The 22,835-nt window shown below is 43.3% G+C and overlaps 1 protein-coding gene across 2 annotated transcripts in view; it reads right to left on the minus strand.

The window, feature by feature from the left end:
- MYO5B (myosin VB) overlaps positions 1–22,835 on the minus strand; it is a 164,277-nt gene that overhangs the window by 62,568 nt on the left and 78,874 nt on the right. For both annotated transcript variants that reach the window (XM_072133253.1, XM_072133259.1), the window contains exons 2-7: positions 21,795–21,905; positions 18,258–18,423; positions 17,289–17,433; positions 10,252–10,408; positions 5,476–5,619; positions 277–358 (exon numbers count right to left, since the gene is read on the minus strand). In XM_072133253.1, coding sequence (XP_071989354.1) covers positions 277–358; positions 5,476–5,619; positions 10,252–10,408; positions 17,289–17,433; positions 18,258–18,423; positions 21,795–21,905 — 805 coding nt within the window. The remainder of the gene's footprint in view (positions 1–276; positions 359–5,475; positions 5,620–10,251; positions 10,409–17,288; positions 17,434–18,257; positions 18,424–21,794; positions 21,906–22,835) is intronic.

Here is a 22,835-nt window from a genome sequence, read left to right on the forward strand (position 1 = left end):
AAAAAAATGGGGTCCCTTCTTCCGCTGACCCCAATCATTACTGTACACCATAGCTGGAGCACATAGCGATAATTTGCCGTCTCCCGGTTGAACCATTAAAGTGTTTTATTTGATAAACTTTATTGATAGTGTAATTATGCACATTCTCACATAATTACATCTAAGCTCACGTCTGTGGGCTATAATTATTCATTACGATGATCTGATGGATTTTACCGATTTTTGTTTTTTGCCGTTTATGAGCGGAGAAAAGCTGAGCTGTCAGTAAAGACTTACACAGTGATAGGTCGGCAAATTCGGGCAGAGCGGAGGAGGCGCAGAGCTGGTAGAAGATGTGGTAGTTCCTCTCCTCTTCTGCCTGGGGAGATAAGAGAAGAGTTAGGGGCGAGCAAACAGAAAGTGGGGGGCATCTCCCCCATTATATTATTAGCCCCTCCCCCTTGTCTCATATATTTTCACTCTAGTTTCAGAAAACACATGAAAGTTGTGGAAGATAAAAATGTGTTTGTTCAGTTTTTTTTTATGTTGCAGATACAGTGAAACCTCTCCAGAAGACCACCCCTTTTACAATACCCCCTCATTAAAAAGACAGAATTTTTTTGGGTCTGTTTTTTTTACCCCCATTATACTATATGCAAGCCCCCCCTATAAACAACCCTTTAAAAGACCAATTTTCTGTTCAAAATTGGGCGTTTTGGGAGCAGCCATATTGGAAACCAGCACAGCCTTCCTCAACTGTCTGTACATGGTACAGGGAATTGGTTTATGGCAGCTGCTGCAAAAATTTTTTTAATGCTCATAAAATCAACCCATGAATATTATTTTCAAACAATGGATTCCAATTAAAGGACAATTCCACTTTTAACACAATTTACCAGTAGGATTTAGTAAAAATTTGCCAAGACCGGATACAGATGCTTCCCACAACAGACATCAACAATGATTCACACAGACCCCAATAACTGGGGGTATTATTGTGCCAATCCCATCTACTATGCTGTCAGCCATATCTGTCGGCAGCCTCGAGGTGTCATAATGGAGTGTTCTTTGAGTATCAGTGAGTTTTGAGTTTGCTGCTCTTTTAAAACAATCCATCTGGTTCAAGGGACCAGGAAGCAGTAACTTTACACTGCCCTACAGTGTGCAGGGTCATATGATCTACCCCCACACCCCCAGTATGGAGCCTCATTGCACCAGTGTACTAAAGACATCCATCCCCCTCAGTCACAGCTGCTGTGACTGAGGGGGCTGGATGTCTTCAGTACAGCAGCCAACAGCCACATGATGCAATGAGGTTATCTCTGGAGGAGGAGTCTATGTGACCTGGAGGCAGTGTAAAGGTGCTGCTTCCCGGTCCCTTGGACCACACAAGTTGTTTTAAAGTAAGTTTTTATATTCCCTGGATAACACCTTTACATCTTTCTTATGCATATGCCACAAAAATCAACTATTTAGGAAAGTTGATTTTGAAAGTCTGTACAGCAATGAGCTCCCGCTTCACCTTTAATCTGAAACCTCGATCTTTCTATCTTCTGCACTTTCTTGTGTTGTTGTCTTGTAACAGTTTTATAGATTTTCATTTTTTTTGGCAGAATTTTAACTACACTTGGGCACTTTGACCGCAAAATTCCCGGATGTCAATAACCAAATCCTATAGCAGTGGTGGCGAACCTATGGCACGGGTACCAGAGGTGGCACTCAGAGCCCTTTCTGTGGGCACCCAGGCCTTCACCCCAGCACAGAGTTTGCCAGATAGGACTCAAGGCTTCCTCCTGTGGTCCAGTACAGCCCAGGACTTGCCATTTTAAAGCAACATCCCTGGCTGCCAGGGTTACAGCAGGAACAAGGTGTGGATAGAGACATATTGGGGGTCATTTACTAAGGGCCCGATTCGCGTTTTCCCGACGTGTTACCCGAATATTTCCGATTTGCGCCGATTGTACCTGAATTGCCCCGGGATTGTGGCGCACGCGATTGGATTGTGGCGCATTGGCGCCGGCATGCGCGCCGAACGAAAACCCGACGTATTCGGAAAAACTGCCGCATTTAAAAACCGAAAAAGTGTCGCTTGGGGAGCGCTTACCTTCACCTGGTCCGAGGTGGTGCATTCCGGCGCGATGAGATGACTTTCAGCGCAGCAGCGCCACCTGGTGGACGGCGGAAGAACTACATTCATAAATCCCGGCCGGACCCGAATCCAGAGCAGAGAACGCGCCGCTGGATCGCGACTGGACCGGGTAAGTAAATGTGCCCCATTATTGTGGAGCTCCTGCTCTGGGAGCTGTGATTCTTCCTCTTCAGGGGACCCTAGAGGGAAGCTAAAATCCAAATTTCTTCATCATCTTTCTATTGTATTGGTGAACTCATTTCACCAATATGATTGAAACCTGAGATACAGCAATGATTAATTAAGTTAGTGCTTAAATTGTCATGTTGGCACTTTGCGACTTATAGATGGGTTTTGGTTGTACTTTGGGCACTCTATCTCCAAAAGGTTGGCCATCACTGTCCTATAGTATAAGATGATGTACAGTAGGAAGGTTCTGCTCCAGCCTTGCATCGGTGCCGTGACGCCTGCTCCTTCCATGTCCTTGTTCTAAGTTTATCAAAAAAAGAAAGAGAAAAAAATCAATCTGGCAGAAAAACCGTCGCCTATCTATCCCGGCAGCAGCAGCGCAGAGTGAAGGGACATTTGTCATTCACTGGGGAACCCGACTTCAATCTCCAAATGTTTCTCTTCAGCAGGGATCCAGTCTGAGCGCTTCATCACTCGGGCAGGTGAGAACAAATCTGATTCAATTACTTCTTCTCTCTTTTAAGGCAAAGTTTTCTTTTAAATTGGTGCCAAGGATGAGAAAATTAAATTGTGAGCCCTGAAGACGGACACGGAATCTGAAAATGGGCGCAACGGCCCAGATTTATCAAAACCAGTGCAGTGTGTACTATGTGCAGTGTGCTGTGTAGTGTGCAGGGGGCGCCAGATTCCGGATTTCTGGTGCACGTTCTTCATGAATCTGGTACCCCCTTTAGTAAATCTGGGCAAATATTCTGTGTATAGCAGAATATTCCAGTGATAGATAATAATGACTGAAGGAGTGCGCACCCTGCCCTGACCTCGGATCGCATCCTGATCACAACCTTCACCCAGACCAGGGGTGTCCAGTACTGCTGCTTCCTGACCCATCTGGGTCACTGATCACTAGACTGAGACTTCCCTGGTTGGTGGTAATATGGCATTTGCCTGTAGTGAAGTCCAGTTCTTGTACAGGGAAGGTTAGGGTGACTGGGGTGGATACTATGGGGTCACTAAAAAAACTATTTTATGAGTAGCCCCACATAAAAAAATATTGCATGGAATAAAACCCACTTTTTGTGTTGATTTGTAGGCGCTGCCGGGCACCTCATTGAGTGGAGGCCGCTGCTGGGCACCTCATTGAGTGGAGGCCGCTGCCGGGCACCTCATTGAGTGGAGGCCGCTGCCGGGCACTTCATTGAGTGGAGGCCGCTGCCGGGCACTTCATTGAGCGGAGGCCGCTGCCGGGCACTTCACTGAGCGGAGGCCGCCGCCAGGCACTTCGTCGTGTGGAGGCCGCCGCCAGGCACTTCATTGAGTGGATTTTGCTGCCGGGCACTTCATTGAGTGGAGGCCGCTGCCGGGCACTTCATTGAGTGGAGGCCGCCGCCGGGCACTTCATTGAGTGGAGGCCGCCGCCGGGCACTTCATTGAGTGGAGGCCGCCGCCGGGCACTTCATTGAGTGGAGGCCGCCGCCGGGCACTTCATTGAGTGGAGGTTGCTGCCGGGCACTTCATTGAGTGGAGGCCGCCGCCGGGCACTTCATTGAGTGGATTTTGATGCCGGGCACTTCATTGAGTGGAGGCCGCTGCCGGGCACTTCATTGAGTGGAGGTTGCTGCCGGGCACTTCATTGAGTGGAGGCCGCTGCCGGGCACTTCATTGAGTGGAGGCCGCCGCCGGGCATTTCATTGAGTGGAGGCCCCCGCTGGGCACTTCACTGAGTGGAGGCTGCTGCCGGGCACTTCATTGAGTGGAGGCCGCTGCCGGGCACTTCATTGAGTGGAGGCCGCTGCCGGGCACTTCATTGAGCGGAGGCCGCCGCCGGGCACTTCATTGAGTGGAGGTTGCTGCCGGGCACTTCATTGAGTGGAGGCCGCTGCCGGGCACTTCATTGAGCGGAGGCCGCCGCCGGGCACTTCATTGAGCGGAGGCTGCTGCCGGGCACTTCACAGAGTGGAGGCTGCTGCCGGGCACTTCACAGAGTGGAGGCTGCTGCCGGGCACTTCACAGAGTGGAGGCTGCTGCCGGGCACTTCACAGAGTGGAGGCTGCTGCCGGGCACTTCACAGAGTGGAGGCTGCAGCCGGGCACTTCACAGAGTGGAGGCTGCCGCCGGGCACTTCACAGAGTGGAGGCTGCTGCCGGGCACTTCACAGAGTGGAGGCTGCTGCCGGGCACTTCACAGAGTGGAGGCTGCTGCCGGGCACTTCACAGAGTGGAGGCTGCCGCCGGGCACTTCACAGAGTGGAGGCTGCTGCCGGGCACTTCACAGAGTGGAGGCTGCCGCCGGGCACTTCACAGAGTGGAGGCTGCTGCCGGGCACTTCACAGAGTGGAGGCTGCCGCCGGGCACTTCACAGAGTGGAGGCTGCTGCTAAACATCTAATTAATGAGGGGGCTGCAAGACAGTATATTAATTAGGAGGCTGCTGCTGGACAGTATGAACAGTTAACTTGGAGCTGAAAGTCACAATGTAACAGCTTCATCTATGTTACACCAACTGGTAGCAAAGTACTTAATGCGGTATAGAGGTATAGACTTGTACCAATACAACACTGCAAAATATAGTATACACCTGTCATGAGGCTCTACCTCATCCTAACACCTTTACATATACATTTACTATTGGATATCTGGCTATCTTTATCTATCTCTCTAGCTATCCTATCTTATCTATATATACCTAAAATATATATATGTTACACGAGTGCTGTGTACATGTCCGTGTAGCATATATACAGTACATGTATTTTCAAGTGTAATGTGTGGGACAGGGGGGGGGGGCAGTGCAATTTTAGGTATATATAGATAAGATAGGATAGCTAGAGAGATAGATAAAGATAGCCAGATATCCAATAGTAAATGTATATGTAAAGGTGTTAGGATGAGGTAGAGCCTCATGACAGGTGTATACTATATTTTGCAGTGTTGTATTGGTACAAGTCTATACCTCTATACCGCATTAAGTACTTTGCTACCAGTTGGTGTAACATAGATGAAGCTGTTACATTGTGACTTTCAGCTCCAAGTTAACTGTTCATAGAAAGTTTCTTGTTGCAAAACTTTTTCTGTGCTTCTTACCCTGCGCTCCCCTCTTACATAGGTGGCATTAGTTAGAGGTCATTTCTAAAAATTGATTGAAAACTCCATATGAAGGAAAACCGTAGACAGGGGCACAAACCTGGAACACGACACGGGACTTCTCCAGCAGGTAGGTTCTCATATTGGCACCAATAATGTGATATCTCTTGTCAAATCCGATCTGGATGTATTTCCCAAACCGGCTGCTGTTGTCATTCCGCGTGGTCTTGGCATTTCCGATGGCCTGAGGAGCGAAAATTCAAGAGGTAAGTGTCCATGTACGGGCTAAATAACATATTTGTAGGGGATCATATGTGACATAAAATAATAGATAATACAGGATGTTACAGTTTTACTATCCCTCACCGCTGCAACTCATGACAATTTCTTACATTGTTCTCCCTTTTGATGAAAGCCGTTGTGGTCACAAGAAGTACTGCTCACATAGATAAATATATGAGATAGATAGGAAGAAAATGGCTCTCTTGAGCCGAAACGTCGCTATTGTTATATGTGATGGAATAAAAGGACCACTTTGAACTTTTTTGACCACAAACGGAGTGCTGCACGTTTTCTTCATATCTCTATTTGGAGGACTTAAGGCCCAGTCCTGTGTTGCCTGCACCCACCTGCTTAAGACGTCTTGTGTGCTGCTTGTATTTTCCTTTCGTAGGAAGATAGATAGATATGAGATAGATAGATATGAGATAGATAGATAGATATGAGATAGATAGATATGAGATAGATAGATAGATAGATAGATATGAGATAGATAGATATGAGAGATAGATAGATATGACATGAGAGATAGACAGATAGATAGATGGATAGATAGATGGATAGATAGATAGGAGATAGATAGGAGATAGATAGGAGATAGATAGGAGATAGATGGATAGATAGATAGACATGAGATACATAGACAGATATGAGATAGATAGATAGATAGATAGATAGATATGAGATAGATAGAGAGATAGGAGATAGATAGATAGATAGATAGATAGGAGATAGATAGATGATAGATAGAGAGATAGATAGATATGAGATAGATAGATAGATGAGATAGATAGATAGATAGATATGAGATAGATAGATATAAATGAGATAGATAGATATGAGATAGATAGATAGATAGATATGAGATAGATAGATATGAGAGATAGATAGATATGACATGAGAGATAGACAGATAGATAGATGGATAGATAGATGGATAGATAGATAGGAGATAGATAGGAGATAGATAGGAGATAGATAGGAGATAGATGGATAGATAGATAGACATGAGATACATAGACAGATATGAGATAGATAGATAGATAGATAGATATGAGATAGATAGAGAGATAGGAGATAGATAGATAGATAGATAGATAGATAGGAGATAGATAGATGATAGATAGAGAGATAGATAGATATGAGATAGATAGATAGATGAGATAGATAGATAGATAGATATGAGATAGATAGATATAAATGAGATAGATAGATATGAGATAGATAGATATGAGATAGATAGATAGATAGATAGATAGATAGATAGATATGAGATAGATAGATGATAGATAGAGAGATAGATAGATATGAGATAGATAGATAGATGAGATAGATAGATAGATAGATAGATAGATATGAGATAGATAGATATAAATGAGATAGATAGATATGAGATAGATAGATATGAGATAGATAGATAGATAGATAGATAGATAGATAGATAGATATAAATGAGATAGATAGATATGAGATAGATAGATATGAGATAGATAGATATGAGATAGATAGATAGATAGATAGATAGATAGATAGATAGATATGAGATAGATAGATAGGAGATAGATAGATAGGAGATAGATAGGAGATAGATAGATAGATAGGAGATAGATAGATAGATATGAGATAGATAGATAGAGAGATAGATAGATAATACAGATTTCATCAGCCTCCTGAGACTACATTGTGCTCCTCTTATATCCTGGGGCCGGGCTCCATACAAAGCTGAGCCTGTTCCTCCCTGAGTGAGAATAAGGATGACCTCCATTCAGCTCGGGGTAACCTGAGATCAGCAGCGACTATCATTCATCTTTGCTGACCTAATAACAGAGCAGGAGAATGATCCCGGAATTATCCGTACACAGAGGTTTTCATGCTACAGGTGACATTTCTAATGAAACCCCTCAGGCTGTACACACATAGCACCATTGTCCTCCAGATGTGATGTAACCGCTGGATCACACCCTTCTTCATGAATAAGATATCTTCCCTGCATCTTAAGACCTTATTAATACTCTCTCTCAGTGTCCCAATGACAACACTTCCTGATCTGCAGTAGCTCAGCCTCGTCATAGGGACACAATCCAGACGCTTTACATTGATGTTCACATCCAAAACGGTCAAAAAAGTGCAGAATATTCATTTTATTTGTAACACTGTATCTAATTGTTGCCCCTGTGAATAAAATGAGTCTGTCAGGAAGTGTTATCATAGGGACACTGACAGCATCAAGTCTGTAGCTTCGATCATACATTTCTAATTACGGAATTTGATGGCGCTATATAAAAATAAAGATTATTATTATTATTAATTAGGGGAACGCTTCAATTTAAAGAGTTCACTGCCTAAAAATATATTGGGGCAGATTTACTTACCCGGTCCATTCGCGATCCAGCGGCGCGTTCTCTGCGGGGGATTCGGGTCTTCCGGCAATTCACTAAGGCAGTTCCTCCGACGTCCACCAGGTGTCGCTGCTGCACTGAATGCACTGAAGTTCACCAAGCCAGGCCCGGGTGCAAGCGCGTGTCCAGCGTCAGTTTTTTTTTTAAAAATGCGGCGGTTTTTCTGAATCCGTTGGGTTTTAGTAAGGCCACACCCCTCGATTTCCGTTGCGTGCATTCTGGCGCCGAATTCCCGGGGCAATACAGGGAAAATCAGCGCAAAACGCAAAAATTCGGGTAACCCGCCGTAAAACCGCAAATCAGGCAATTAGTAAATGACCCCCATTGAAGTGAGAGAGCCCTGTGTAATACCTCATTCCTCCTGTGGGGGAGCTGCAGGGATATTGAGCACTTCCTAGAATGTCTCTACACAGGTCACTGGGGGTCTCAGCTTATAGCCTGGGATTGCCTAATGTAGAGAGCCCCTTTTAGAACAGGGGCATAGGGTACAACTAAAAATTAATAAAGTATATTACAAATAATTTGTAAATGTATCAGAATATAAATCTCAATAAATTCATGACCCGTGGTGAAGGAGAGCTCAGTACGGTTTTATGATTCTGTAGTTACATGCATTTGCAGATTTTTTTGGCTGAGTCAGCCGGGCCCGGGGTGATCCCAGTGATGCGTCACATCTCTCCTAATTACTGCATATAATAAGCCGCGCTTGTTTTATGGTAACGCATCCACCGCCAGAGCAAAGACTAAATTTATCTGGACTATAAAACAGAAGCGACGGTGACAGCTAATGATTACCCTTGACTCTTCTGGACTCCAGGGTCAGGTTCACACCATACACTGATATTTTACTATTTTAAAGGTGAATATTGTAACAATTTAAAGGGAACCTGTCACCAGGATTTACCCCATTAAACTACAATGCCCTCAGGTTGGGGATGAAATTTCCTTCCAAGAATTCCCTCTTTTACTTAAAATCTCTCCTGTTTACCTATAAAAAAAATTCCCTGCAAACTCAGGCAAATATGACTCTTCTCGTATGAGAAGAGTCAAGTTTAGTGATTGGACGGAGAGGGGCTTCAGGAGCCTCTATCTTTGGTTTTATAGCACCCAGAAGCTTTGTGTGTCATATTGAAGAAAAGAATCCCATCTTTCAGATCCCATCTAACAGAACTGGACATACAGTACAGCTACAAAATAGGCAGGAACAGATCCGCAGCTCACATTTCCAACTATATCTTAAGCTGCCTGTATCTCTCGTTCTGTAGCTCTCTGAACCATAAGCCTGATGTGTTTTGGAAGATGAGATCCTTATCTGTAAAGAGAAACTGTCATGCAAATTAACCCACAGAAACTGAATACTTCATTAAAACTATGATTAAAAAGTATCGCCTTATCCCAAAATGGTTCTATACCAAGGCTGCAACGTTAGAAAAATCAGATTGTAAACTTATATGCAAATCACCTGATGTGAGTCATTCACAATAATTAAGTCATTCATATTTAAAATTTACTTGAATTGATCCGCCTCCTTGTTCCTGATTGACAGACTTATGATATTCTGCTGTATGGAGAGCTCTGTTACATCATTGGGCGCTAAAATTCTTGTGACCAGGATGTCATCATCTGGTCACACCTGTAACATCACCTGTTACATCTGCAACATCTACCCCATGTATGTATCTGATCACATGAAATCACAGCAGCCTCCATGGACGATACGGAGGAGTAGATGGATTGAGGCGTGATGTGTTTTCATGTGATCAGATGTATGCATAATGTACAGTTTGCTAATGATAGGAAGATAAAGGACCTGTGAGGATGTCACCTTGATCACATGATTTAGTAAGGGCTGCCTGAGCTGGACAAGCCTTCTCTGATCCCAGGAAACATAACATAAAGTTGATTTATGTGGATGTAAGGGGAACAATTTTTAGCTAAAAGAAGGGGGTCAGTTAGTTAATAGGGCTCTATAGGAACCCGTCACTGGTTGTATATGTGCAAATGTGGTGACAGATATCCTTTAACTTTTATGCTTTATCCTTACATTTTTAAGCTGCTCTCAGGGGCTGATCTCCCCATAATACAAGATTTTATTGGGGATCTCAGGGGCCCTTCCAGCTATGGCCATTTGGGGTCCAATAGTCATGGCTTTGCTTGGGGTCCCAAAAATACCAAATTTTCAGTGTTAGCCTTCTCACCTCCATAATGGGACTGGACGCCAGGACCTTTTCCTCCACATTAGTTTCGCTGGCAGAGCCCCCAACGGTGGCGAAGTATCTCATGGCGTACTTGGCGGATACAGTCTTTCCAGCTCCAGACTCTCCACTCACAATGATGGACTGATTCTTCTCATCCCTGGAAGAAAAGAAGAGGAGGAAGTATCAGCCCCGGGGATAAAGGAGCCAAATCTAATCCTTATGCAAAGCTGTGACACTGACCGTAACCGTCAATAATCACTGTATCATCCCTGTCCTGTGACATCACTGTGTGTATTATCCCTGTCCTGTGACATCACTGTGTGTATTATCCCTGTACTGTGACATCACTGTGTGTATTATACCTGTACTGTGACATCACTGTGTGTATTATACCTGTACTGTGACATCACTGTGTGTATTATACCTGTACTGTGACATCACTGTGTGTATTATACCTGTACTGTGACATCACTGTGTGTATTATCTCTGTACTGTGACATCACGGTGTGTATTATCTCTGTACTGTGACATCACTGTGTGTATTATCTCTGTACTGTGACATCACTGTGTGTATTATCCCTGTACTGTGACATCACTGTGTGTACTATCCCTGTACTGTGACATCACTGTGTGTATAATCCCTGTACTGTGCCATCACTGTGTGTATTATCCCTGTACTGTGACATCACTGTGTGTATTATCCCTGTACTGTGCCACCACTGTGTGTATTATCCCTGTACTGTGACATCACTGTGTGTATTATCTCTGTACTGTGATATCACTGTGTGTATTATCTCTGTACTGTGACATCACTGTGTGTATTATCTCTGTACTGTGACATCACTGTGTGTATTATCCCTGTACTGTGACATCACTGTGTGTATTATCTCTGTACTGTGACATCACTGTGTGTATTATCCCTGTACTGTGACATCACTGTGTGTATTATCCCTGTACTGTGACATCACTGTGTGTATTATCCCTGTACTGTGACATCACTGTGTGTATTATCCCTGTACTGTGACATCACTGTGTGTATTATCCCTGTACTGTGACATCACTGTGTGTATAATCCCTGTACTGTGACATCACTGTGTGTATTATCTCTGTACTGTGACATCACTGTGTGTATTATCCCTGTACTGTGACATCACTGTGTGTATTATCCCTGTACTGTGACATCACTGTGTGTATTTCTTGCAATACATGAATCTGCTCTTCTCTCGTACATCTGTAAGTCCACGTTCTTTACTGTTACAGATATTCTCGTGTCTCTCTGTGTCACATAGTAGCCGCTCAGTGTCCTCTGAATGTTCTGTATTTCTATACTGAGTAACTGGAGGTGCGGTGTCAGCCAGGAGCGAGCACAACAATAACTAAAACCTTTAAACACTCACAGAGACTTGTGAGACGGAGCTTTAGGGCTTATTCACAAGCTCGGTCTGTGAAACATGGTTACCGAATTTCACCGACCGATTCCTGCTCCGGGTATGGGAGTCCAAGCATCATAGTTTATACACAATACAAAAAGCTCCCACAGGATCACTGCTGAGTATAGTGGACATGGTTACAGTACAGAGCAGAATGCAGGGGATCCTTGCATCACATAACTATATAATGCTTGGACTCCCATGCCCAGAGCACTGTTCGGTCCATGACATTTGACCATCATAAGGTCTATGTGTCCATAGGTCAGATTTCGGTCCAAGGGAAATACTCCAAATGCTCCACATGTACTAAAAGAACCACTAAGTGGAACTGATAAAGGGCGTGTCCTCACACAGCTGTGCTCTTAGGACTCTGCATTCAGCTGCTGTAGTGTTCAACCACAGTCCTGCTGCTACTAACAACATATATAAAAGGGTTGATTACATAGATCTCCGGGGGAATACGTACCACTTGCTGCAGAGAGCACAGCAGAGTCAGGACACCTCCCCAGTGCACTCATATATAAAGCCATTTTCACAGTCCTGCTGCTACTACAATATTCACAAGGACAATGAACTTAGCAGTGTCTGCAGTTTTGCATGGTCACAGATGACGGATTACCTTTAACTATGATTAATTTACATAAAAGTGTGTTAATTAGCGGAGTTATTTTTGTATATTCCTGACTATATTCCGGGCCCCTCCTCCAGGAGACCTGATCCCAATTACACAGAAACACACAGAGTCATCAGAATTGCATTTTTAGCCGCTGTCTCAGAGGAAGCTGGTGTTAATTTATATTTACACCTTCACTTCTCAGTAATCATCAGGTGCCCAGGCAAGTACAGCTGCTGCAGAACCTCCAGGGAGGCCAAGCTGTCAATCACAGCACCACTCTACTACATATCTGTCCTATCTCCAGCGATGAGAAATAGGACACCATTCAGACTTGTCTGGGCAGAGGCTGTCACATGCTCCATAGATCAGAGCTGCCGAGGCCACTCATTACCCTGACCAACCCCCAGGAGGTTAATGTGACTGATTAAATAGAATTTAATAAATACCTTTCCACCTCCTAATAGGTCACTACTTACATTCAATATAAATCCTTTTATTGCCTCTAGAAACATATAATTAAACTGACATACATGGATAGATAGTGAGTGCAGCTCTGGAGTATAATACAGGATGTAACTCAGGATCAGTACAGGATAAGTAATGTCATGTATGTACACAGTGACTGCACCAGCAGCAGAATAGTGAGTGCAGCTCTGGGGAATAATACAGGATGTAACTCAGGATCAGTACAGGATAAGTAATGCCATGTATGTACACAGTGACTGCACCAGCAGCAGAATAGTGAGTGCAGCTCTGGAGTATAATACAGGATGTAACTCAGGATCAGTACAGGATAAGTAATGCCATGTATGTACACAGTGACTGCACCAGCAGCAGAATAGTGAGTGCAGCTCTGGGGTATAATACAGGATGTAACTCAGGATCAGTACAGGATAAGTAATGTCATGTATGTACACAGTGACTGCACCAGCAGCAGAATAGTGAGTGCAGCTCTGGAGTATAATACAGGATGTAACTCAGGATCAGTACAGGATAAGTAATGTCATGTATGTACACAGTGACTGCACCAGCAGCAGAATAGTGAGTGCAGCTCTGGGGAATAATACAGGATGTAACTCAGGATCAGTACAGGATAAGTAATGTCATGTATGTACACAGTGACTGCACCAGCAGCAGAATAGTGAGTGCAGCTCTGGAGTATAATACAGGATGTAACTCAGGATCAGTACAGGATAATGAATGTCATGTATGTACACAGTGACTGCACCAGCAGCAGAATAGTGAGTGCAGCTCTGGGGAATAATACAGGATGTAACTCAGGATCAGTACAGGATAAGTAATGTCATGTATGTACACAGTGACTGCACCAGCAGCAGAATAGTGAGTGCAGCTCTGGAGTATAATACAGGATGTAACTCAGGATCAGTACGGGATAAGTAATGTCATGTATGTACACAGTGACTGCACCAGCAGCAGAATAGTGAGTGCAGCTCTGGGGTATAATACAGGATGTAACTCAGGATCAGTACAGGATAAGTAATGTCATATATGTACACAGTGACTGCACCAGCAGCAGAATAGTGAGTGCAGCTCTGGAGTATAATACAGGATGTAACTCAGGATCAGTACAGGATAAGTAATGTCATGTATGTACACAGTGACTGCACCAGCAGCAGAATAGTGAGTACAGCTCTGGGGAATAATACAGGATGTAACTCAGGATCAGTACAGGATAATGAATGTCATGTATGTACACAGTGACTGCACCAGCAGCAGAATAGTGAGTGCAGCTCTGGGGTATAATACAGGATGTAACTCAGGATCAGTACAGGATAAGTAATGTCATATATGTACACAGTGACTGCACCAGCAGCAGAATAGTGAGTGCAGCTCTGGAGTATAATACAGGATGTAACTCAGGATCAGTACAGGATAAGTAATGTCATGTATGTACACAGTGACTGCACCAGCAGCAGAATAGTGAGTACAGCTCTGGAGTATAATACAGGATGTAACTCAGGATCAGTACAGGATAAGTATTGTCATGTATGTACAGTGACTGCACCAGCAGCAGAATAGTGAGTGCAGCTCTGGAGTATAATACATGATGTAACTCAGGATCAGTACAGGATAAGTAGTGTCATGTATGTACACAGTGACTGCACCAGCAGCAGAATAGTGAGTGCAGCTCCGGGGTATAATACAGGATGTAACTCAGGATCAGTACAGTTTTCAGGCGTAGAAGCACTGAGATAACCATAATATACAGTATTGGTAAACTGTCAAACTTTTCATTACAAAAACAATATCAATTATTTGCTGAAAGTGAACAACCCCTTTAAGATGAATTGTTTACCCCCGGATCTAGCTGTGAGGGGCTCTGGATGCTGTATATAGAGCTATGGCTGTGTCCATTGTGGATCAGCAGGGATGTGAGCGCACAGACTATCACCAGTGACACTGTGTGACATGTCAATGTTTTTATGGCAGATTTTCCTTGTGCCCAACTGAGTTGTAAAATATTTATACCCTCGTCTTCAATCTGAGTCAAATGTCAAAACAGAGAAGTGAAGGAGGCGAGATCTGTGAGCGCGACGCGTTTCGAGTATAATGGAGCGGCCGGGCTGATAACGCCGCACACGCTCAGGGGACATCGACGACTGTTTACAAAGTTACCATCCATTTCTCCGCTTCACTAAAGCCACCTCAGATGTCAGGCCACGTGCGCCACATTCCAGCGGCCGGGGGGCTCCACACGCTGCGCAGGTTGTGGGATGACATTTTATGGATGCGTTATATTTCCTGAGGGCCTGACAACATCAATGACACCAACACCTTCTGCTCCGTCCTAAGTGTTAGTATAAATTACATGATTTTATATAAGAATATATGCAAAAAAATCTATAAAGTTTATAGTATAAAAATCTATAAAAATCTTTGAGTTTGGGACTTATAACTCCATGGATTTAAAGGGAACACATCCCCAAATGCAAATACCCTCTTATATCATTGCTACTGTGCCCCCTATCCACAGGATAAGGGATAGGGTGGCACTGTGGCTCAGTGGTTAGCACTACAGCCTTGCAGTGCTAGGGTCTTGGGTTCAAGTCCCACCCAGGTCAACATGTGCAAAGAGTTTGTATGTCCTCTCTGTGTTTGTGTGGGTTTCCTCCGGGTCCTCTGGTTTTTACAGATTCATAGGCACAAGGCATTAACCCTTGCATCCCCTTTGCATGATGACAGCTGATAAGAGTCCACTATACAATGCCTTCCCGTCTATAGTGGACACATAAGAGTAGAGCAGGCAGGGGGAGATAACACGCGGAGGGATGAGTAACAATACATGTCACTGCCAAATGACTCCACAAACTATTCACACACACAAAAGCAATAATTCTCATCTTTGTCCTGATTTGTTGCACTCCGGACAGCTGCGTCCTCTTATCCCTACTGTCATCCATGCAAATCTAGTTTAGGATCTTCTCCGTGCGGCTGTACCGGCTCTGATACCCCAGGACACCGAGCAGGAGTCCGGCTACAAATCTTTACTCCTCTGAATACTGATGACCAAATGCAATTCAATGATCTTTTTGGAAAAGCAGCCAAAGTGCTCAGTGTCAGCGCCGCTTGTATGGAAAGTAGAAGGGGCCACAGTGACAACATGGAGACTTTGTATACAACACAGAATGGGGACAGCTCAATGCCTCTATAAAAAAACATAAAAATAGAAACCTTGATAATTCTGACAAAGGAAATCAAAATCCATCCTGATAAACCAGGGACATTACTCATAGATCCAGGCACCGGGACTGTGGTATCTGCTGATATGTTATCCATGGCCTCCTTTCTTCTAAAATTTATTTTTAAAATTATGCTAATAATTGTTACCAAAGCCCCTCCATGCTGCAGCTTCACAGGCTGTTACACTGTCTGCCTAATGTAATCTCACACAGAGCGTACAGTGTACACTGCACTGTCAGTGAAGATGCAGCATGGAGTGGCTTTGGTAATGCCACCTAGGGCCCTTCTGGCTCATTAGTATAATTTTAAATGTTGATTTTAGAAGGAAAGTGGCCATGGATAACAAATATAAGCAGATCTGGATCTATGAGTAATGCCCCTGGTTTATGAGGATGGATTTTGATGGTAGATTTACCTTATAAATATTTGTGTGACCTACTCATAGAATGCATAATCATAGTGAGGGCCTGATACCAGATCCATGGCGGCACCAGCTGTCATCCCTTCAACCAATTTGATATTTATTACGTATCATAATGTTAGGTCATCCATATCAACATGTATGATTGAATGAAAATTTTCCCCCAGACTGATACATTGTAGCAAACTGTTGCTGATGTGTTTAGCTCACAGAGCATTGTCTAGACTGGATCACTGCAAACAGAGTTTGCAGCCTGTGGATATAACATGATATCCAGCCTAGACAATGCTCTGTGAACTAAATACAACAGTGGCAGCTGCACAGATCTCTCTTCTAGTTTGTTACAATGTATCAGTATGGAGTCCAGGGTGTTTAGCTCACAGAGCATTGTTTACAGTGGATTCACAGTCAGTAACCCAGTACATAGGTAGTTCTTCTCCAAGATGAGAAGCGGAGACAATTGTATCCATTCTAGACAATGCTCTGTGAACTAAACAACCTGGACTCCAGACTGATACATTGTAACAAACCAGGTAGATCTATACAGCTTCTGCTGATTTTTTTTTAGCCAAGTACAGGGTTACTGCCAGGAATGCAACCAAGGCTGTTCTTATTCACTGACAGCAAGCAAGGACATTGAACATTGTTAGAGGTTGTCCCAAGTACTAAAAACTGAATAATTTCCATTTATACACAAAATAATCATTTATAATAAACGAGAGAAGACCTTAAAAAAAGGGTCAAAAAGACACAATGACTACTCCCATATCACTGATTAACCATGCAGGAGGCTGGGTGACCTCTCAGGTGCTACACTGGGATAACAGAACTATTCATGACATTAAAGTGACAACTGGGAGGGACATACCTGGCCATCTGCTTATAGGCTTCCTCTGCCACTGCAAATATATGGGGGTCCATGTCGCCCATGTTTTGCCCGCTGTAAGCATAAATGACATCTTCCCCGTAGATTGGCAACTGCTCGTAAGGATTTATGGCAACTAGGACAATTCCTATGGAGAAAATAGGAGTCAGAATTTAAGGAGTAACATTGTGGAAGAGCCCCTTCCCCATCTGAAGACTACACTGCAGAAATAAAGGAGGAGGAGGAGGGGGATGCAGCTGCAGATTATCGGTGTCTTGCTTTAGAAACAATGTTGTTGGGTTGCATGAAGGTGCAAACATTACGCATCTGTAACATTATTATTTGTGCTGAAGGGGTGTTTATTTTTGTACTATTGACCTATTCTATGTCAGATCGGTGGTGGTCCAACATCTAGACCCCACAATGATCCAGGGTCTGAAGCAGAAGTTTCCATGTACTTTACAGAGCTGTAGTATGGCGCTTATGGCTCCACCCCCTTGTATAGTGGTCTGGTGGATGTAAGTGGTGGACCCCCAATTGTATGATACTGATGACCTATCCTGAGGATCAAAACTGACCATTAGCCCAAGAAATCCCTTTAAAAATCATGTAAAAAAACGCATATTATTTGCACCTTCATGGAACCTTAATGATTGTAGTTAGTGGTTTTTCAGGCCCTCGTAGACACACTTCCTCTTATAACGTATCACCAAAAACTGCAAATAATAAATAGCCCCCAACCCTCCCTCTCCCCCGTCTTTAATGTCTTTAATGGCAATTTAAAGGGAAATTCAGAGCAACAATGTATCTTCCCTCATACATCAAATTACATCATCTCTATACACTGTATATACTGCTGGTGGTGTATAGGGTGACCTGTAAAGATGGGGATCAAGCACAAAAATCCCCCCAAATCCACACAAATCTCAACGCTCAGTCAAGATACCTGGTACTGGTGCACAGGTCACTTACCGCAATATGTATAGATGTGGTTGGACTCTAAAAAGCGAACCTTGAGGTTATGGAGCACGGCTGGTTCATGGAGGTAACTGAGAGCCGTCAGGTCATTCTCTCCCACCAGAATGTCTGGATTACGGAGGGGAGGTAGTGACGTGGGGGACACGGGGTGCTCCAGGACCTGGGGGGGAAATAGGGTGCACCATATTAGAAATACAGGGAGAACAAGGCAGACAGAAGCCAAACTGTATCTACTTCTGGAGAATACAGATCAGATACACTAGCAGACAGTATCTCATGCGATTAGCTTAGATACACTAACATAGAAGGCAGTATTATACATTATAAGATCAGATACACTAGCAGACAGTATCTCATGTGATTAGCTTAGATACACTAGCAGAGAAGTATTATACATTATAAGATCAGATACATTAGCAGACAGTATCTCATGCTTTTGGCTTAGGTACACTGGCACAGAAGGCAGTATTATACATAAGCTCAGAAACATTAGCATACAGTTTCTCATGCGGTTGGCTTAGATACACTAGAACAGAAGTAAGTATTATAGATTATAAGCTCAGATACACTAGCAGACAGTATCTCATGGGGTTGGCTTAGATACACTAGCACAGAAGGCAGTATTATACATAAGCTTAGATACACTAACAGACAGTATCTCATGGGGTTGGCTTAGATACACTAGCACAGAAGGCAGTATTGTACATTATAAGCTCAGATACACTAGCAGACAGGGTCTCATGGGGTTGGCTTAGATACACTAGCACAGAAGGCAGTATTATACATGATAAGCTCAAATACACTAGCAGACAGTATCTCATGCCGTTGGCTTAGATACACTAGCACAGAAGGCAGAATTATACATAAGCTCAGATACACTAACAGACAGTATCTCATGGGGTTGGCTTAGATACACTAGCACAGAAGGCAGTATTGTACATTATAAGCTCAGATACACTAGCAGACAGTATCTCATGGGGTTGGCTTAGATACACTAGCACAGAAGGCAGTATTATACATAAGCTCAGATACACTAACAGACAGTATCTCATGGGGTTGGCTTAGATACACTAGCACAGAAGGCAGTATTGTACATTATAAGCTCAGATACACTAGCTTGCAGAGAGTATCATATAATATAAACATATAATCAAAATAACACAATACAATTAGATACACTATCCCAGAAACCAGTATCCCATTCCATACGCTTAGATACTAGCACAGCAGAAGGTATCACATACAATAGGTTTGGATACACTGGTTATACGCAGCTTTGATTCACAGTTTAGATATATTGTATCTTTGTATTTTTCTCCTTTGATCTTCAGAACACAAAGTCTTTGGGACAAGGTATCTTAAATATTCTCCTTGTTCCTGACCCGAGTCGGATCACACAGAACATTCATGAATCCTTCCCCCCCTCTCCTGATTTAGAGGAGCAGACGGAGGGTTTGACAAGGGTTGTGTATCTCTAGCCCAGTCCTCCGACTGACAGCCTTCCACTTCTCTTCTGCTGATCTGTCAGTTTTAGGAAAATACAATCCCCCTCAAGGGCAAGTGGAGGGAACCTGACAACCCCATTAATGAAGTATGAAATACCGAGTATACACCGCGGCGCCCTGATACCACACTCACCGTTAATCTTCCGGCTGTCACTTACAGGATCGTAATGGTGTTTTATTTGTAAGGTGTCTCTTACCTAAAATAACTGAGGCCGATGACTGTCACAAGAAGAGTTTAAAGAGAACACAATCTAGAATTTAGGCTCAAAATATTTAGTAATATTTAATATATATATATATATATATATATATAGTCAGATCCTAAAAGTTCCCACTTCTGCTCCCTCAGTACCTGTAGCCACCACTAGAGGGTGCAATTGGGGGTACATATAGCATCAGGGGGCGGCTCTCAGTTGTGGGACTTCCACCTATGATGCACGTCATCTGTTCTGCTCAGTCCCAACTGAGATGGACACCATAATGTCATCACATTGGCCTGCACTGCCAAGCACCCATCTCACAGGCTACAGGCCTGAAGTAGGGGGTGAATGGCCCTGTGTTAAGCCACAAAATTTAAAGGGGTATTCTCGCCTGGGCATTCACATTCAGTTTCACTAATCTTCCATTTATAAACATTTCTTCAATTGAATGTTATTAAAAAAAATGTTCCTGTGTGAAGATAATTTCTCATAAATGTAGTCATCCTGTCCCTTAGAAACGAGATGGCTTCCTCGGTTACGACCACGTCACACTCTGGCAGCGGTGGCCAGACATGAGCTATTGAGTCCTGTCTGACCTCCTGGATTCAGCAATCATTACCACAGGACGGCTGTGGGTCATGTAGTAAATCCCGGGCATTTCATATACAATAACCTTTTGTTTCTTTGTGCAATCCCTCCAGCAGACGTGGCCGTATCCGAGGAAGCCATCTCGTTTCTAAGGGACAAAATGACTACATTTATGAGAAATTATCTTCACACAGGAACATATTTTTTAATAACATCTAATTGAAGAAATGTTTATATATGGCAGATTTATCAAACTGAATGTGAATGCCCAAACGAGAATACCCCTTTAACTGTAGGGGGGGATCTGATTCAGTATTTCACTCCTACCTGGGTCGAAAACTGACTTCATAATAATAATAATTCTTTATTTATATAGCGCACACAGATTCCGCAGCGCTGCACAGAGTTTGCCAAATCAGTCCCTGTCCCCAATGGGGCTCACAATCTAATCAGCATACCAGTATGTTTTGGAGTGTGGGAGGAAACCTATTAGACAATTCGTTTTGGAGAACCAAAGAGAAGTGGCAGGACCCCACCCCTGTTTATACTGCTGTTCCCATGGGTTGTTCTATAGTAATAAGAAGATGACAATGCAAACATCTGATGTGGAGAGTGACTGAGCATGTGCGACCATCAGCACTTGGTTTGTTAGGAGGACGAGCAATGCAAAGATCTGAATATGTGGAGAGTGACTGAGCATGTGCGACCATCAGCACTTGGTTTGTTAGGAGGACGAGCAATGCAAAGATCTGAATATGTGGAGAGTGACTGAGCATGTGCGACCATCAGCACTTGGCTCCTTAGGAGGACGTACGCATTGCTACACACTGTGAACAGCAGGTGGCGCCAATTATATATGAAAATGTCATACATCGTCATTGGATTGTATTTTGATGGCGTTTAAATAACATATTGAGCAATTATTAAAAAGAATATGATACAACTTTAAGCTCAATAAGTAATGAGTATACATCGGAATTTGCATACTCCAGTAGTGAAGAATTTTTTGTATGTGATTTATGTAAGGAATATGACATCCAATCCCTGGATCTTAGGGCACACAATGATTTGGGGAGAGCCTGACAGTCAGGGTCACTTATTTTACTGTACTGTTCCTTTAAGAGGTAGCACTCAGACTCCAGCCCCTGCACTGTTCCCTCCATCTCTCAATGAAAAGAAGTGACAGATACTGGTGCTGGGGTAACAATTAGAAGGACCGGTGTGCTCAATATACTCACAGATTCATCTTCAAGTTTTAGATGCAGAACTTTATCCCCTTCTTTATAATCCTTGATAATTTCAGCTGATCTCCAGACCTCCTCCTGATCGGGGATCCAGACCCGGGTGTACTGCAAGACAAAGGAGAATGAGAATTAGATACATTGTATACCTATAGCAGGGTGCTGAGTACTATGTGTCTAAATATAGTATAGTAAGTCAGTCTACAGGACATATATAGAGTTGAAGCTAAAATTCATGTCCCATGGAATGTAGGATGTTTTGGATTTTTGCTCCTAGGAAAGGAGATGCAATGTCATATCACATTAAAAGGATATTCCCATCAGGGCATACACATTTAATTTAATTCATTTGCCATATTTAAACATTTTTTCAATTGAATGTTATTAAAAAAAAATGTTCCTGTGTAAAGATAATTTCTTATAAATGCAGCCTGGCTTCCCCTTAGAAAAAAGATGGCTTCCTTGGATACGACCACCCTGCACTCTGGCAGCAGTGGTCAGACATGCCCTATTGAGTCCTGCCTGACCCCCTGGATTCAGCGATCATTACCACAGGACGGCTGTGGGACATGTAGCAACCACCGGACATTTCATAAACAAAAACCTTTTGTTTCTTTGTGCAATCACTCCAGCAGAGGTGGTCGTATCCAAGGACAGAGTCTTGCTTCTAAGGGACCATATGACTACATTTATGAGAAATTATCTTCACACAGGTAAAAAAAAAATTTTATAACATCTAATTGAAAAAATATATATACATGGCAGATTAATGAAACTGAATGTTAATGCCCAGACAAGAATACCCCTTTAAGTATCACAGTACATGAGGCCATAGAAGACTATGGAAAGGGGAGATAGGAGAAGGGGAAGAGAATGAAAGACCTGGACATGCTGCAGGAGCTAACAGAGTAAGTTTTTTATGTTTCCCCAAGTGCTTGGAGTTTTAAGAGCATCGATATACAGGCAGTCCCCGCGTTACATACAAGATAGGGTCTGTAGGTTTGTTCTTAAGTTGAGTTTGTATGTAAGTCGGAACTG

The sequence above is a fragment of the Engystomops pustulosus genome, chromosome 1 (genome assembly GCF_040894005.1).
Source record: "Engystomops pustulosus chromosome 1, aEngPut4.maternal, whole genome shotgun sequence".
Lineage (NCBI taxonomy): Eukaryota > Metazoa > Chordata > Amphibia > Anura > Leptodactylidae > Engystomops > Engystomops pustulosus.